The sequence below is a fragment of the Leopardus geoffroyi genome, chromosome B2 (genome assembly GCF_018350155.1).
Source record: "Leopardus geoffroyi isolate Oge1 chromosome B2, O.geoffroyi_Oge1_pat1.0, whole genome shotgun sequence".
NCBI classification, from domain to species: domain Eukaryota; kingdom Metazoa; phylum Chordata; class Mammalia; order Carnivora; family Felidae; genus Leopardus; species Leopardus geoffroyi.
In genome coordinates this window covers 63,812,670-63,830,781 of record NC_059332.1, presented here as the reverse complement: position 1 = coordinate 63,830,781, position 18,112 = coordinate 63,812,670, and the positions used below count along the sequence as shown (strand labels likewise).

The 18,112-nt window shown below is 34.4% G+C and overlaps 1 protein-coding gene across 16 annotated transcripts in view; it reads right to left on the bottom strand.

The window, feature by feature from the left end:
- FAM135A (family with sequence similarity 135 member A) overlaps window positions 1-18,112 on the bottom strand; it is a 121,640-nt gene that overhangs the window by 95,145 nt on the left and 8,383 nt on the right. For all 16 annotated transcript variants that reach the window (XM_045498680.1, XM_045498687.1, XM_045498688.1 and 13 more), the window contains 3 exons: window positions 11,039-11,128; window positions 9,502-9,617; window positions 6,813-6,892 (listed from right to left, as the gene is read on the bottom strand). In XM_045498680.1, the coding sequence (XP_045354636.1) occupies window positions 6,813-6,892; window positions 9,502-9,578 (157 nt within the window). In that variant the 5' untranslated portion in view covers window positions 9,579-9,617; window positions 11,039-11,128. The remainder of the gene's footprint in view (window positions 1-6,812; window positions 6,893-9,501; window positions 9,618-11,038; window positions 11,129-18,112) is intronic.

Here is an 18,112-nt window from a genome sequence, read left to right as displayed (position 1 = left end):
TTTGTAAAAATCTGTAGATATGATCATGTACCATAAACAGGAAAGATATCCTCAACTAGAGAAAAAGAAAATAAACCGATGTAACATTAAAAAAGATATATTTTTAAGTGTTTATTCATTTACTTTTTGATACAGACAGAGAAAGCACAAGTGGGGGAGGAGCAGAGAGAGACAGAGAGACAGAGAGAGAGAATCCCACGCAGGCTCCACATTCAGCATGGAGCCCAACGTAGGGCTTGATCTTCACAACCATGAGGTCACAACCTGAGCCGAAATCAAGGGTCAGTTGCTTAACCAACTGAGCCACCAAGGCACCCCAGGATAAAAAAAGATCTTGAAAAATTATATTAGGTATTACATTTTAGACATGAGAGACAAAAGTTTGCTATTTTGAAAAAGTATGAAAGAAATTAACACTTTCTTCTTATGTTCAAAATCTAGTTCTCATGTTCTTGATTTTGGCTGTTATAATTTAATAAAAAAGATGTAACCTCTTAAAAATTTTCTAGTGTAATGCTATAAAAAATGCACACATAAATAATATTTTCACATACAAACTAAAATTATATATTATAAAATCCTATTGCTTTCCAAACCCACGCTTTCTCTTTTAAAGACTGGTGTCTGCTATCAACTATTTTTAAAAGATACTTCCTTTCCACACACTAGTAAATTATCAGATAATTGACATTTCACAGTCAATAACACACAGTTATTAGTATCAGAAGCTGGTGATAGTGACAATGACTCAATCTGGACTTACACCTAATAAAAATCCAACCAAAAATAAACAAACAAAAAACCTAAACCAAAATCACAGTGATAGTGTCCAGGAAAAGGCACTTAAGGCACTTAAAAAGCAAGTACTTAGGGGCGCCTGGGTGGCTCAGTCAGTTAAGCATCTGACTTTGGCTCAGGTCATGATTGCACAGTTCATGGGTTCGAGCCCTGCGTCAGGCTCTGTGCTCAGAGCCTGGTGGAGCCTGCTTCGGATTCTGTGTCTCCCTCCCTCTCTGCCCCTCCCCCCCTTTCTCTCTCTCTCAAAAATAAATTAACATTAAAAAAAAATTAAAAGAAAAAAAGAAAATACTCTATTGGGTATTTCTGAAATAATATTTGTCATAATGTCAAAAGAACCTTACTTTGTAAATGATATTAACTACATGTAAATTTCTGCCATACAAATAACCTAGAAAAATCTCAAACAACTTAAATTTATACCTCAAGATACTAGAAAAAGAACAAACTAAGCCCAAAGTAAGCAGAAGGAAGGGAATAACAAAGATTGGAGTGGAAATAAATGAAATAGAGACTAGAAAGACAATAGAAAAGGTCAATGAAACTAAGAATTGGTTTTTTGAAAAGATAAAATGAACAAACCTTTAGGTAGACTATGAAAAAAAGATGACTCAAATAATTACAAATGAAAGAGAAGACACTATAACTATCCTTTGTAGAAATACAAAGGGTAAGAGACTACAATGAACAATTATATGCCAACAAAGTAGATAAACTAGAAGAAATGGGTAAATTTCTGGAAACATACACCTTACCAAAACTGAATCATAAAGAAACAAAATCTGAACAGACCAAAATGTGAAACATTGAATCAGCAATCAAAAATCTCCCAGCAAATAAAAGCCCAGGACCAGATGTCTTCACTGGCAAACTCTATCAAACATTTAAAGATGAATTAATACCAATCCTTCTCAAATTTTTCCAATAATTGTCCAAGAAGTAACATTTCAAATTCATTTCAAAAGGCTAGCAATACCAAAGACACTACAAGAAAAGAAAATTACTGGTCAATAACCCTGATGAACACAAATGCAAAAACGCTCAAGAAAATACTAACAATCCAAATTCAAGACTATTTTATTAAAAAAATTTTTTTTAATGTGTTATTTATTTCAATATATGAAATTTATTGTCAAATTGGTTTCCACACAACACCCAGTGCTCATTCCAAAAGGTGCTCTCCTCAATACCTGTGTTATTTATTTTTGAGAGACAGAGAGAGAGAGAGATAGAGAGAGAGCGCAAGAGAGCACTCAAGTGGGGGAGGTGCAGAGAGAGATGGAGACACAGAATCTGAAGCAGACTCCAGGCTCTGAGTTGTCAGCACAGAGCCCGACACGGGACTCAAACTTATGAACCATAAGATCATGACCTGAGCCGAAGTCAGAAGCTTAACCAACTGAGCCACCAAGGTGCCCCTTCAAGAGTACTTTAAAAGGATCATACACTATGACCAAGAGATTCATCCCTGGGATGCAAGGGTGATTTGACATATGCAAATAAATGATATACCATATTAACAGAATGAAGGACAAAAATCATGATCGTTTCAGTAGATGCAGAAAAAGCATTTGACACAATTCAACATACTTTCATGATAAAAATTTCAATAAATTAGGCATAGAAGAAATATACCTCAACATAATAAAGGCCATACAGGACAAGCCCATTGCTAACACCATACCCAACAGTTAAAAGTTAAAATCTTTCTTCTAAAGTTAGAAACAAGAGTACCCACTCTTATCACTTCTATTATTGGCAGTCCCAGCCACCGCAATTTGGCACTAAGAAGAAATTACATGCATCCAAACAGGAAAGGAAGAAGTAGAATTATTTCTTAGTGCAGATAACATGATATCAAGATTCCACCAAAAAGTTGTTAGAACTAACCAATAAATTCACTAAAGTTGCAGGATATAAAATCAACATACAAAAATCAGTTGCTTGTCTATACACTAACAATGAACTATTCAAAAGAGAAATCAAGAAAGCAATCCCATCACTGTGTTGCTCACCTGTAACGAATATAATATTATGTGTCAACTATACTTCAATTAAAAAATAAAAGTAAGTTTTTCTAGTATGTTTATTTCATAAATTTAAAATCACTCTATTATTTAAAAAGGAGAGAAATTCATTTATAATAGCATTGAAAATAATAAAATACTTAGGAATAAATTTAACCAAGGAGATAAAAACCTGTACACTGAAAACTATAAGACACTGATGAAAGGAATTGAGGAAGACACAAATGAAGGAAGAGAGATCCTGCGTTCTTAGATTGGAAGAATTAATGCTGTTAAATGTCTACACTATCCCAAGGGATCTATAGATTCAATAACATCTTTATCAAAATTTCCATGCCATTTTTCACAGACACAGGAAAAAACTATCCTAAATTCATTTAAAGCCACAGCAATCTTAAGAAAAAATGAACAAAGCTAGATGCATCACACTTCCTAATTGCAAGGCTATAGTATTACTATTACGAGGCTATAGTAATCAAAGCAGTGTGATAATGACATTTAAAAAAAAGTACACAGACCAAGGGAAGAGAACAGAGCCTAGAAATAAACTCACACACATGGTCAACTAATCTTTGACAAGGTACCAACAACATATAATAGGGAAAGGATAGTGTCCTAGTGGTGCTGAGAAAACTGGATATCCACATGGAAAAGAATGAAACTATACCCCTATCTTATATCACTCACAGAAATGAACTCAATTGTATTAAAGACTTACATTTAAGACCTAAAACCAAAAAACTCCTAGAAGAAAGCATAAGAGAGAAAGCCCTTGACACTGATCTTGGTAATGTTCTTTGGATTTGACCCCAAAAGCAAAGGCAAAAATAAACAAGTGGGATTACATCAAAGTACAAAGCTTCTGCAGAGCAAAGGAAACCATCCACAAAATGAAAAGAGAACCCACAAAATGTGGAAAAATATTTGAAAATCATATGTATCTCGGGATTAAAATCCAAAAAAAGCTCACATAGCTCAATAGCAAAAACAATCTGATTAAAAAATGGGCAGAAGATCTGAACAGACATTTTTCTGAAGAAGACATACAGATGACTAACAGGTACATATAAAAAGTTGCTCAGGGGCGCCTGGGTGGCGCAGTCGGTTAAGCGCCCGACTTCAGCCAGGTCACGATCTCGCGGTCCGTGAGTTCGAGCCCCGCGTCAGGCTCTGGGCTGATGGCTCAGAGCCTGGAGCCTGTTTCCGATTCTGTGTCTCCCTCTCTCTCTGCCCCTCCCCCGTTCATGCTCTGTCTCTCTCTCTGTCCCAAAAATAAATAAACGTTGAAAAAAAAAATTTAAAAAAAAAAAAAAAAAAAAAAGTTGCTCAACATCACTAATCATCAGGGAAAATTTAAATCAAAACCACAAAGAGATATTACCTCACATCTACTAGAATTGCTATTATCTAAATGTCAAGATATAACAAGTGTTAGCAAAGACACAGAGAAAAGGAAACCTTTGTGCACTGTTGGTGGGAGTGCACACTGGTGCAGCCACTGAAGAAAACTTTATAGAGGTTCCTCAAAAAATTAAAATTACAGCTACCATAATGATCCAGCCATCCCACTCATGGGTATATGTTTGAAAGAAATGAAATCAGTATCTTGAAGACAAATCTGCACTCCCATGTTCAATGCAGCATTATTCACAATAGCCAAGATATGGAAATAATTTAAGTATCTGTCAGTGGATGAATGGATTAAGAAAATGTGGTATCACACACACACACACACACACATACACACACACACACACACACACACACACACACAGAGGGGGGAAGAGAGAGAGAGAGAGAGAGAGAAAGAGAAAGAGAGAGGTCTTATTCAGCCATAAAAAAGATGGAAATCCTGCCGTTTGCAACATTATGGATAACATTATGGATGAACCCGGAGGGCACTATGTTAAGTGAGATAAGTCAGACAGAGAAAGATAAATACTGCATGGAATCACATATGGAAACAAAACAAAACAGTCAATTTCCTAGAAACAGACAGCAGAACTGTACTTGCTAGGGGTTGAGGGATGAGAGAAAGAAATGGAGAGGTCAAACGGTATAAACTTTCAGTTCTATTTAATGCACAACATGGTGACTACCTTTAATAATAAAGTATTGTATATTTAAATTAGCTAAGAGTAGATCTTGTGTTTTCACTGTACACACACACGCACAAATACACACACAAAAAAGAGTAAACTGTGAGGTGATGGATGTGTTAATTATCTTGATTGTGTCAATTATTTCATAATGTACATATAACAAATCACACTGTATACTTTAAATATATGAAATTCTATTTGATTAATTCTCAATAAAGCTGAAAAAGATGAATAAAAAGGTCTTTTTTTCAACTGGCAACTTTAGATGACACAATACGGAAGACATTTAGTTTACTAGGTTAAGGAAGTTCAAAAAGGGAGGACCAAATCTATCTTGTAATATTAGTGGTTTTAACCTCTGTGTTTCATAGAAAGTAGACTTACAAAAGTCCAAGTGACAATAAATATATACTTTAATATGTATGCCAGGCCAACACAAAAATTGATTTTTTTTTAAAAGAAAGAATGTACATATTTTTGGTCATAAGCAAGAAGTCTCCCCGAGCATTTGAAGAGTCTTCAGAAAGAAAGAATAAACTCTCCATTTTGTACAATTCATTAAAATTTATCATAATCTAGCATTTTAGTACACATAGGATACTAAAAAGATAATCCTAAACACTTCAAATTCCTAAAATATTTTCTTAAATTTAAAAAATAGAGTGAATTATGGTCAGCATAGCTTTAGTGTTAGGTGTATTTTATTTTTAATGATACCTTCAAAATTCATTATTCATATTTGACATATATGTTAACTCACTAGAATGTTTCATTAACCATTTCATTTCCTAAATGTATAGAATGAAACAGAGTATACTGTATCAGGAAAGCTAAAAAATGCCCACTGATTATGTCAGGACCACCAGTTTGGGCTCAAACATTTTTTTTTTTTTTTTTTTTAACGTTTATTTATTTTTGAGACAGAGAGAGACAGAGTATGAACGGGGGAGGGGCAGAGAGAGAGGGAGACACAGAATCGGAAACAGGCTCTAGGCTCTGAGCCATCAGCCCAGAGCCCGACGTGGGGCTCGAACTCACGGACCGCGAGATCGTGACCTGGCTGAAGTCGGACGCTTAACCGACTGCGCCACCCAGGCGCCCCTGGGCTCAAACATTTTAATGCTGGTCTCTCCACAGAATGTAAGTAAATTACTGAACTGCTATAATATATCCATCTTATACCTTATATATTGCTTTCTGGCATTTGTTTTGTTCTTTGTTTTGTTTTTTTACTGTAGTTAATCCAGACCAAAATGTAGCTAATAAATATTCTCAAAGGCATACTATAAAACTTTATCATAAAACACCTTTGTAATCATATATCAAATTATATGTACACATTCACTGTATATTTTTAAAAATTACATCTTACATGATGTAATTGATATCACCCCTACTTACGTTTGTTTTCATGGAAATTTCACATACATTCTTTCATTTGTTCTTCACAAGAAATCAAAAGACAAGGAACCTATAATCATGCTTGTTTTACTGAGGCCTTATATATTTCTTATAAAAGGTATTATAATGATACCCTTTAGTATCTTATATTTGTAATTAAAAAATGGTAATTTTTTTAAAGGAAGAAGACTTTTTAAAAAATTTATTTATTTTGAGAGAGACAAGGTGTGAGTGGGGGAGGGATAAAAAGAAAGGGAGAGAGGGAGAATCCCAAGTAGGCTCTGAGCAGGTCAGTGCACAGAGCCCAATGTGCTCAATCCCACAGACTGCGAGACCATGACCTAAGCCAAAATCAAGAGTTGGATGCTTAACCAACTGAGCCACCCAGGTGCCTCCAAAACAAGAATAATTATTAAATGTTATTATTAGCCATTATAATGATGCTTCAGATTTTCTTAAATGTTAAAAGTATTCCTTGGCTTACCTGCTGCATGTAACAAACTAGCTTCTACTCTGTGAGGAACTCTTGGTGGAATTTTCATAGATGCACGTATCTGGTAAAAACTGAAGAAAAATAGACAAAAAAATGATTTCAAAAAATATTTTAAAATATGCAATGCCCCAATATCTATATATCTGTATGCATTAAACAATAAAATTGTTCTACTTATATCAGTTTCCCATAATATTTATTACTGGTGAAAACAACAAGATCCACAGGTCAAATACCAGCATGAATAAAAACCAAAGGGAAACCAGCATATATAAAGATGAATGAGAGAAACAAAAGAAATACATACAGCATTTCTTACTTTAATGAGAGAATGTCATAGCAACCAGAGGAGTTAGTAAGGTATCTAAGACTTTCACTGCTTAATTTGGTTTATAAATCTGGACTGGCCTTATAACTTGTTTTGGGCAATACCATCTGGCAGAGATGAAGAATGCTAGTTGCAAGCCTAGGTCTTAAAAGGTCTTCTTGCATAGATTCTCTCTTTGGACGCTGCCTCCTCTGTGAAAATAAGCTGGAGGATGAGAGATCATAAAACAGAACTGAGTCCACCCAAGTAAGGCCATTCTGTATCAGCTAGCACCCAGCCAACCTTCCAGTTGAGTGTGAACTCATAACTGAGCCCAGCAAAGTCAGCCAGGCCAGCCCAGATGATCAAAACCATTCAGCTAATCCACAGATTTGTGAGCAAAAATAAATGTTTATTTTCATTTCAATTCAAGCTTTATGTTTGAAGCTTTGCGTTTATTATTAGTTGCATATTGCCACAATACATATTAATACACAAATTGGTAACTTTGAAGTTGTATGTACCATAACGAAAACTTCAAATATATGGCATTGATTTGGAGACTAATGTAACAGTTACAATTACAGAAGCAAGAAAAATGGGTAAACTACAGAGATTTTAAAAATGGTAACCCATGTAATATATCACAGAAACTTTTGTAAAATACACTGTCAGCAATAACTTAGAAGAAGTTGGACAATGTATCTAAGAAACTTCGGGACTTGAGCAGGCTAATTTCCAGGCAGAATGATGAAAATGTCAACTCGTTGCTCCTTGCTAAGTATCATAAGGTTTTGCAAGAAAGAGATGAGCTAAAGAAAGAACTAGTCACTTTACAAACAGGACCTAGAGGGAATATAGATGGACTAGAACTCGTTAGATTGGAAAACAAAAACCCTTAAAGATTTTCCAAATAAAATGCTGCCATGGACAAAGATCATACCAGGAATATGACTATAAATCCCTTTCTTAAGATTGCTACAGAAACTAAAACTGCGTCTAAGTAGACATTCAATTTGACAAAAGGACTTTTAGGAAATTTAAGGGCATGATCCCACAGAATTCTGATCCCCAAATAGTGATTACATCTAGTAGTCATGTCTCAAAAGACAATTGTGGGTGTGGGTTCTAGAGCTTGGAATGAACTGTATCAGTCACAGAGAAGCCTCATAAAGTTTTTAAGTAAGTTTTACTAGCCTAAGAACTATCAGCTTAGACTCCCGGGCTGGTCTCATAAGTTGCCTAGTCAACAGAATGGAGTGGAAGTAACAAGAGTGGCAATTCAAGGGGTCCTGCATCCTCTGCTCTCCTTCTTTGACTCCTGTCTCTGCCATAAAAATAAGTTCAGCCTGTCCTGCTGAGAAGTGAGAGACCATGTAAAGCAGAGGACAGCTGTTTTTATTTTTTCAACAAGATGGCAAAGCCAAGAGCAGCCAAAAGTAGTAAAACAAAACAAAGCAAAACAACAACAAAAACTAATAGAAAATCTCTCTCACCCAACTTCTGTTAGTCAGAGTTCCGTTACTACCACTCTTAGTACATTCCTTTAGGTTTTTTTCCCTGAGTTACTGCAAGCACTTCTAAACTGTCCCTTATGCTTCTATTTCTTCTACAACAATCAATCTAATATATCACAATCTTCATCATGTTAGTGTTTATTGTAATAATAGTGATAATTTCATTCTTACTTGGAAACCACTGATGGCTGCCCAAATCCCTACTGTCAACTCTTCTCCAGACACTAACAGCCCTTCACAAACATAACCTTTCATTTCTTTACTATCTTTTCTTCTGCAATTCTCCTAGAGAATATCTAATTTACTAAATATTCTTTAAAATAGCATATTCATTCCTATTTCCAAGGCTTGATTCATGCTGCTCTCTCCTACCAAGAGTTTTTCACTTTATCTTATGCCTACTTTGAACCGCACTCTCCATAATGACTTTCCTAACATATTAACCCAGAAAAAATGTCTTTCTGTTCTGAGTCCTAGAGCACTTTCTATATACACTTCTTGAAAGATCATCATTTTGTTTCCACTTAGCTGTTTTGTGCATATATTTTATTTTTCCCATACACTATAAGCTTTTACAAGCAAAAATGAGATCTTATACATTTTCATAAAAGTCCTTTCAAGGCTCAGTACAAAATCATAAACGCACATTACATACATTCAGCATTATCATTAAATTCATATGAATAATTCTCAAACATCTACTTTAAAATAAAATTTTTCTAAGAAAATAATTATTTGAATACAGTTCATTGTTTTCCTTACATATACTGGAATATAAGTATGTAATTAAATTTAAATGGAAACTGTACACCTTTTCCTTTGCAAGATATATAATCTTCATGATTAAAATACACACCCTCTCTGAAATAAATCCACATTGTAGAACTTGTTTAGCTCCACAGAGAATTCTACCATTGCTTGAACTTCAGTCATTTTCAATTTATACTCAGAAGACAAATCTGGTGACAGCACCTTGGTAAGAGAAGGCAGAAAAAAAAATCACGAGAAGCATAACAAAATGCCAACTTAAGAAAACCATTAATATTTAAACATATTTCAGAGTATGATATATAGGCAGAAAAATGAAGCAATGAAGCAAATTAGTTCAGTGTACCTAACTTAGTCCAACTAAAGAGCACCAGAATCAACTAAATATACTTACTAATAATTTATGTACTAAATAGCAATAATCTATAATTTCAGGTATGTTCTAACAGAATGTATTTTCTAAGATTTGTTTCCCTTTGTGACATCTATGTGATAATAAATAATATAGCAAACTGCTAAAAGAAACTCTGGACTTTATCTATTACAGATAAAATAGTAAAGAAAAAAGTAAACAATCTAATTATTCACATTGCACATAAAGGCAACCCCAGAGTCAGAAAGAGAATTAGCATTCTTTAATTTCCATTAAAATTCATGAAGGTTTTTTTCTGTTACATGAAGTTCTTAAATTACTATTCATTTTTAAATTTCAAAAAAAAATTTCCCTCATTACAAAAGCCTGAAGTATTCATTTAAGAGGTTTAAAAAAATATACACAAGCAAAAATAAAAACATTCACGATTCTATCCACTAAAATGTATACTTGGATATATATTCTTCATATGTGTGTGCATTTGTAAAATTTCTATAAAAATGGGATCAAACCTCATGCATATTTTATAATCTGTTTATTTATTTAACTTTTTGATGAACACCTATGTCAATAAACATAGTTTTATAATATTATTTTCAATTGTTTACTATTATAATTTAAACCATCTCCTATTATTGGGTATTTCAGTGGTTTCCATCTTTTCACTATTTCAAAAAAGTACGGTAACAATCATCTTTATCAATAATACATGCTTTAAAACACAATTCAGAGTTAAGAAAGTGTTGAAAGACAATTCTCCAGTCTCCTGTTTCTGCATGTTTTGCAAGGAGACACTGACTGTCTCTGTTCCATGCTACTTTTCAGGGATGTATGTTTATCGAACAGTCTTAGAAGTCAGAGATAGTGTCTCATACTGGAACAAAGAGCAAATCTGTTTATTCCATTAGTAGAGATAGTCTCCCCCTGAGGCATAAGTCAGACAGACTTACTATCCATTATAAAAGATTTGGGTCCCCTTAGCTTGGGGTTCCTCTCCTATAATACAAACTACTCACATGCAGGTGTGGCCTGTTACTATAGCTACTGCTACTGCTGTGAATACAACCCATCCTTTTCTTAGATCTAGGAGTAGTCTCCTGTCTTCTGCTCACATCCATGGCATTGTGGCAGGCCAACTTGTTAGCTTGCAAATGGGATAAAATCTCAGACCATTCATAGTTTTTGAAATAGTTCTTCAAAGAAATTTGATAAATATTCTGATCTCTTAAATAGAAAAGTAACATATTCTTACCTCTGTTGGTTAAAGCTTCATTTTAACATTATTAAATAACCAAACTTGTACTTCCAGTTACTGATTCTTATTGAAAATATATTGTTCCCCCTGTGAGAAAGAAAGAAAATAACATTTTAAACATTTTGTTCTATTTTACACATAAAGAAGTCAATTTTAAGGAAACATATGCTTCATTACTTAAAAATCTCAATTTATCTAAAAGATCTGTATCTTGCATAAGGCTTAAAAATAAGTTTTAGAGATTTTTCATTCACAGTTTCACTGATATCAATATTAACCTTATATCTTTGTTAAGGATTCACTGTGTATACTTCAAAGGGCAATAATACCTAAGAATACTTTCTTAGTTCAGTGGCTCAAAAACAATCTTCATGAATCTTCAAAATATTATAAGCTTATTAATTTTTTAGATATAAAACTTACCATTTTAAAATAACTCCTTGGGTAGAGTAAGTAATTTCTGAAATTATAAATATATGAAATGTGCATGTGTGCATATGTACGTATGTACACACACACACACACACACACACACTTGAACTATTTTAAACATTTTGACAAAAAAGAATGCCTGGATATGCTATGGATAGTTTTGTTCACACCCCAAATATTTATAGCCTAAAAAATAAACCACTTGCCCTTGGTAAAATTACCTTAGATACTAAAAATATTAGAATAAAGATCACATTCACTCTTCTTCATAGATTTCTTTTCTTTATCATAAACATATAGACTTTACCACTTTCAATAACTGCTATTTTATTTGGTAGTAATTTATAACTAACATACATTAATATATTAGTTTCAGGTGTACAACATAGTGATTTGCTATTTTTATACCTTATGACCACTTCAATAGTTTTGGTTACCATCTGTCACTATATAAATTATTACATTATTAATGGCTAAATTCCCTATGTTGTACATTACATCTCTGTGATTTATTTATTTTATAACTGGGAATTTATACCTCTTAATTCCCTTCACCTATTTTGCCCATTCCCCTACCTCCATCCCTCTGACAACTACCAGTTTGTTCTCTGTATCTATGAATCTGCTTCTGTTGTGTTCATTTGTTTTGTTTTAGATACCACATATAAGTGAAATCACATGGTATCTATCTTTGTCTGCCTTTTTTCACTTTGTAAAACACCTTCTAGGTCCCATGATATTGCTACAAATGGCAAGATTTCATTCTTTTTTATGGTTAAGTAATATTCCATTGTATTAATACAGCACATCTTATTTATTCATCTCTTGATGGATATATAGATTCCTTCCATATCTTAACTATTATAAATAATGCTACAATGAATATAGGGGTGCATACATCTTTTGGAATTAGTGTTTTCATTTTCTTTGGATAAATACCCAGAAGTAGAATGAATTACTGTATTGTATGGTATTTCTATTTTTAATACTTTGAGAAACATCCATACTGCCCTCTATGGTGGCTGCACCAATTTACATTACAACCAACAGTGCATGAGGGTTTCCTTTTCTCCACTTCCTCACCAATACTTGTTATTTCTCATCTTTTTGATACTAGTCATTCTGTCTGTTGTGAGGTGGTATCTCATTGTGGTTTTGATTTGCACTTCCCTGATGATTAGTGATGTTGAGCATCTTTTTATGTGTCTGTTGGCCATCTGTATGTCTTCTTTGGAAAAATGTCTATTCAGGTCCTCTGTCCATTTTTTAATTGGGTTGTTTGGGGGTTTTATTGCTATCAAGTTGTAGGAGTTCTTTATATATTTTGGCTATCAACTCCTTATCAGATACATCTTTGCAACTATCTTTTCCCATTCAGTAGGCTGCATTTTTGTTTGGTTGATGGTATCCTTCACTGTGCAAAAGCCTCTCAGTGTGATATAATCTCATTTGTTTATTTTTCCTGTTGTTGCCATTGCCTGAGGAGACATATATATATACTGTTTAGCTCAATGCCAAAAAGCTTACTGCCTATGTTTTCTTTTAGAAGTTTTTTGGATGTAGGTTTTACATTTAAGTCTTTAATCCTTTTGGATTTTTTTTTAATCTGGTATAAAAAAATGGTCCAGTTTCATTATTTTGCATGTTTCTGTCCAGTTTTCTTAGCACCATTTATTGAATAGATTGTCTTTTCCCCATAGTATTTCTGCCTCCTGTCACAGATTAACTGACCCTATAAGCTGGGTTTATTTCTGGGCTCTCTACTCTGTTACATAGATCTATATGTCTGTTTTTGTGCTAGTACCATATTGTTTTGATTACTATAGCTTTGTAGTATAATTTGAAATCAGGGAGCGATACCTCCAGCTTTGTTTTTTCTTCTCAAGACTGCTTTGATATTTAAGGTCTTTTGTTGTTCCATACAAATTTTAGGATTATTTGTTCTAGTTCTGTGAAAAATGTCAATGGTATTTTGACAGGGATTGAACTGAGTCTGTAGATTGCTTTAGGTACTATGGACATTTTAACAATATTAATTTTTCTAATCTATAAGCATGATATATCTTTCCATTTATGTCATCTTCAATTTCTTTCTTCAATGTCTTAACAGTTTTCAGAGTACAGGTCTTTCACCTCCTCGGTTAAATTTATTCCTAGGTATTTTATTCTTCTTGATGCAATTGTTTCCCTTTTTCAAAGGGGGAGCATCTTCTTGATAGTGATCTAGTTTTGACCATGCAAATCAGGACAAAACCCCAAAGAATGGTAAAACAAAAAGATGGAAAGATTCTGGACTCCTGAATAGCTTCACAGAGCACAGATGTCCTACCTATCTAGACTGCTCAGCCTTTTATGTCTTATAACTCTTTGTTACAGCAACAACAACTAACCTATACTCTAATATGCCACCCACTGCAAGCTATTTGCAAAAGAAGCAGCCAGATGATCCTTTATATACTGCATAACATGTATATTTAATACTATACAGTTATACATAATTTGTAGTATATTTTAATGTTATATAATAATATATATTATTTGAAAATAACCTAAATTATATCTCTTTCCTCTCTTCCAAACCTTCAGTGGTTTCCCACAATACTCAGTAAAATTCCCTTACGACAGCCTATATGTTGGCTTCATATAATCTGTATCTTCTATAACTTCTCTGACCTTATCTCCTATCACTCCGCCCACTAGTTTCCTTGCTATTCCTCAAACACACCAAATATATTCCTACTCCAGGACATTTCCATTTGTTCTCTGGAACACTCTTCCCTCCCAATATTTTAATGAATCACTCTTCCACCTCTTTCCAGTCTTGAACTCAAATAGCCCTTTCCTGGGCACACTATCTAAAATAGTAACTCTCAAAAAAAATAAAATAAATAGTAACTCTCCTGGTACATCCTTTTTCCTCCCTTATGTTTTTTTGTTTTCCCTCAAACTTATCTCCATCTAACAAATGAAAGGCTTTAATTTATTAGTTTTTATTATTTTTCCCCACTAACATGTAAGCTTTATAATGGCAGGAATTCTTCTTTTTTTTTTTTTTTAATCTTTTTTTTTTTTTGAGAGAGAAAAAGGCAGAGAGAGAGAGAGCACCTGCCACTAGGGGAGAGGCAGAGAGAGAGGGGACAGAGAATCTGAAGCTGGCTCCACGCTGACAGCAGAGAGCTCAATGCAGGGCCCAAACTCATGAACCACGAGATCATGACCTGAACCAAAGTTGGACGCTTTACTGACCGAGCTACCCAGGTGTCCCTAAGCCACCCAGACACCCCTAAAGGCAGGATTTCTGACTACTCTGTTCACAGCTGTCTCCCCACTGCCTGACACCCAGTAGGCACTGAATTTAATATTTAACAAAGATTTAATGAATTAACATGGACTCTTCCATAAATATTAAATGTAACTATTTTTCTATTTAAACCCAACCAACTTGAAGAAAGGAATTATTACACTGATATAAGGAAAATAAGAGACATGCATGAATAAACTTTTATGATAAAATTCCTTTACTAGCATATGTTCTAGGTCTGTTTGTAACTTCTTTCACTCTTCCTCTCGTATTCTGCTGTTTTTTGTTCTATTGTTACTGTCTCATTTTTCTCAAATCCATGTCTTTTTATTGATTATTCTCTAAGTAGAAATATATAATACATGTACAGGTATAGACAGAGTGATGCTGATAAATCTGATTTTCATTCCCCCTCAAAAAAGGAGTAAACAATTATTTTTATGCTTAAGTATTGGTAGAAGAAAAATTTCAAAGAAGGACTAAAGGAAAAGGAGAATAGGCAAAAAGAGAAGGACAAGAAAAACTCAGAGGACTCTCACAGTCAAAGGGGATCTGTGTGATTCTCTTCTCATAAACTCATAAACTTCCCTTTTCCCATTACAGGGAGCAACTGCCACATAGGTATAGCCAATTCTTGCTGGCCCACAAGATGGCTATACCTATGTCAGCAGTTCTAAGTTTTCAAGGAGAAACTGGAAAAATTTTTCTTCTAAAGATGAAATCTACTAAACTTCAGATGTTGCCAAACAGCTAAAAAATAAACAAAAACAAACAATACCTATGTAGTTCAAATCAAATTCATCTACAGGGCAAATGCATTTAAAGTTTGCAATCTCTCACTAACACAGATTCTTAGGCATTCTGCTCCTCAGGAAAAGGATCTTTCATGAAACAGAAAAATCCTGGTCTGTCCTCTCTTAAGAATGAAAGAAGGTGAAGAAAGAACATCTTTCCTTCTACCCAGATGATGTCTGGGAACTCTGCTCCACAGTCGGCTTGCTGGCTTAGAATCTGTCACTTTAATCTGAGCATTTGGAGCTACGGGGATAAGCTGATTTACGTGAGACTAAATTGTTCTTTCTGTTTCCTGGACCTGGCAAAGTAGCTAAACAGAATAATTTGAGAGTTCTGTTGAAGTAGGATTCCTTCCTGGGCCATTACCTAGGTCCCTAAGAGAATTTAGCTGACTAAACTACAAACTCCAATCCAAAGAAGGTACTGGGGACCTCAAACAGAAACTGACTCTGATACTAAATGGGAAATTTATACTGAAAGGCTCTTATACTGACAGGGAGAACAATCTGACAATTACCTTATAATACCTCAGGAAAATATAGCTTACTTCCAAAGAAACAAAGTCACCTGTTAACCTGCAAGAGAAGTTCTTGGCCCTCTAGAGCTGCTCTGTCCAACACAGTGGCCCCTAGACACACCTGGCTATTGAACAATTAAAATGTGACTATGGTGACCGAAGAACTGAATTTTTAATTTTAAAGTAATTTAAATTTTATTTACTTTTTTTAGTAATTTAAATTTTAATCCAAACACTAACACAGTATAAATTTTTCCACTGAACATAACTTTATCATTTTGATAGGACTATGTTCTATTTTAACTGTTAAAAATGTAGTACACTAATTGAGATATGCTCTAAGCATAAAGTACACACTAGACTTCAAAGACTTAGTACAGAAAAAGAACATAAATATCTCATTAATATGTTTATATATTTATCACATCTTGAAATAATATTTTAGATATGTTGGGTTAAATAAAATATATTATAAAAATTAATTTTCCCAGCTTATTTTATTTTTTAAAATGTAGCTACTAGAAAGTTTTAAATTACACATACAAAGGTCTATTGAATATGTTAGTCTAGGAATACCAAGCCATCTCTTTAACTGATGGAATGTGTAGTAACTGCCCCAGAAATAGCACTAGGTGCATAAAAACCATGCATATTTTCTAAGACTATAGAGATGTTCACTCCCATCAGATCAGCTGAGAGACCTCCAATATCCACAAAGGGAGTCCAGATATGGATATCTAGAAAAATGTGGGAGATGCTCATACATCATCTATACTAATCCTAAAGCAAAAGCTAACCACTAACCATTTTGAACACAGTCTGAATTCATAAGTGTTATCAGAAGTCTATAAGGATGTGGAAATATCTGAAACTAAGAGGCACAGCTTAGAGGTTCCTTAAGATGAACTGGAGACCACAAGGGATGACCAGATCTTCTCACAGAAATAAAAAAACTAACAGCCTTGACTCAAACTGCAGACCCAAAATATATGCCCTAAAGATGGATGTTCTTTCTCCTAAGGAAGAGAGTAAAGGAGTTGAAAAATTAGAACTCTGAGACACTCCCTTTGCCAACGCAAGGAATAAAGGAATCACTTCTATCAATTACAGAGCCAACAACTCCAGCTTCTAGATTCTATCCCCAAGTTAGCAGCCATGGCACAAATGGGTTCAGCGATGACCGGCTGAATAATGATGCCTAATCTTATGTAGAAGATACTAAAGACACAACGTAAGGCAAAAATCACTTATGGGCCAACTTACTCTTAAAATTCCCCTAGAAAGGCTCCACGTTGACAATCAATATACCATTTACCAGTGAGTAAAACACGTTTCACTTTGCTTTCCAGCTTTAGGAAAAAATTCACTGTTTCTTCAGCTGAACACTAAACACAGTAACCTTGCATTTAGGGGCCATATTGTACAAAAAATAAACACATCTTTAAATGTTCATATTCAATATAGCGAGAAACTCCAAATATGACAGACATATAGGAACTGATACCAAATGAAGGAACAACACATTCAAGCCCAAATAGATGAGGGGTTTACACTTTGAGAGAGATGTGGGGCCTGAGACTGACATTTGGGATCTGGGACCAACAGAGGAAAGCATCTAATATGTACAGTTCAATTCAAATATGTTAAATACGAATATGATGGGAACAAAGAAGGAGGTTAACTCAATCCATTTGTTACTAGCTAGTCAGCTTTGGATTCATTTTCTTGGGCCTTCTCCTAATGAATAAGCAGGAAGCTCAAAATAGGAGCACCTTCAGAAGGCTTCAAAATGCTGTTCTCCTAACTTTGTGAAAAAAGTACTCTTATAACAGTCAAGTGCTACAGCAAACTGAGAAAAGTCTGAAGATGTGTACTTTGGGCGTGGGAGTGTGCTGAGCTGCCACCTTTTCTAAATCCCACTCACCTAGAGCCTTGTAGAACTCCAATCTACATAGGCTCAGGCCCCTACAGTCTTTGAGCTAATCCTGACCAAGTCAGACTACACAGCAGCAAACTGAGAACAATC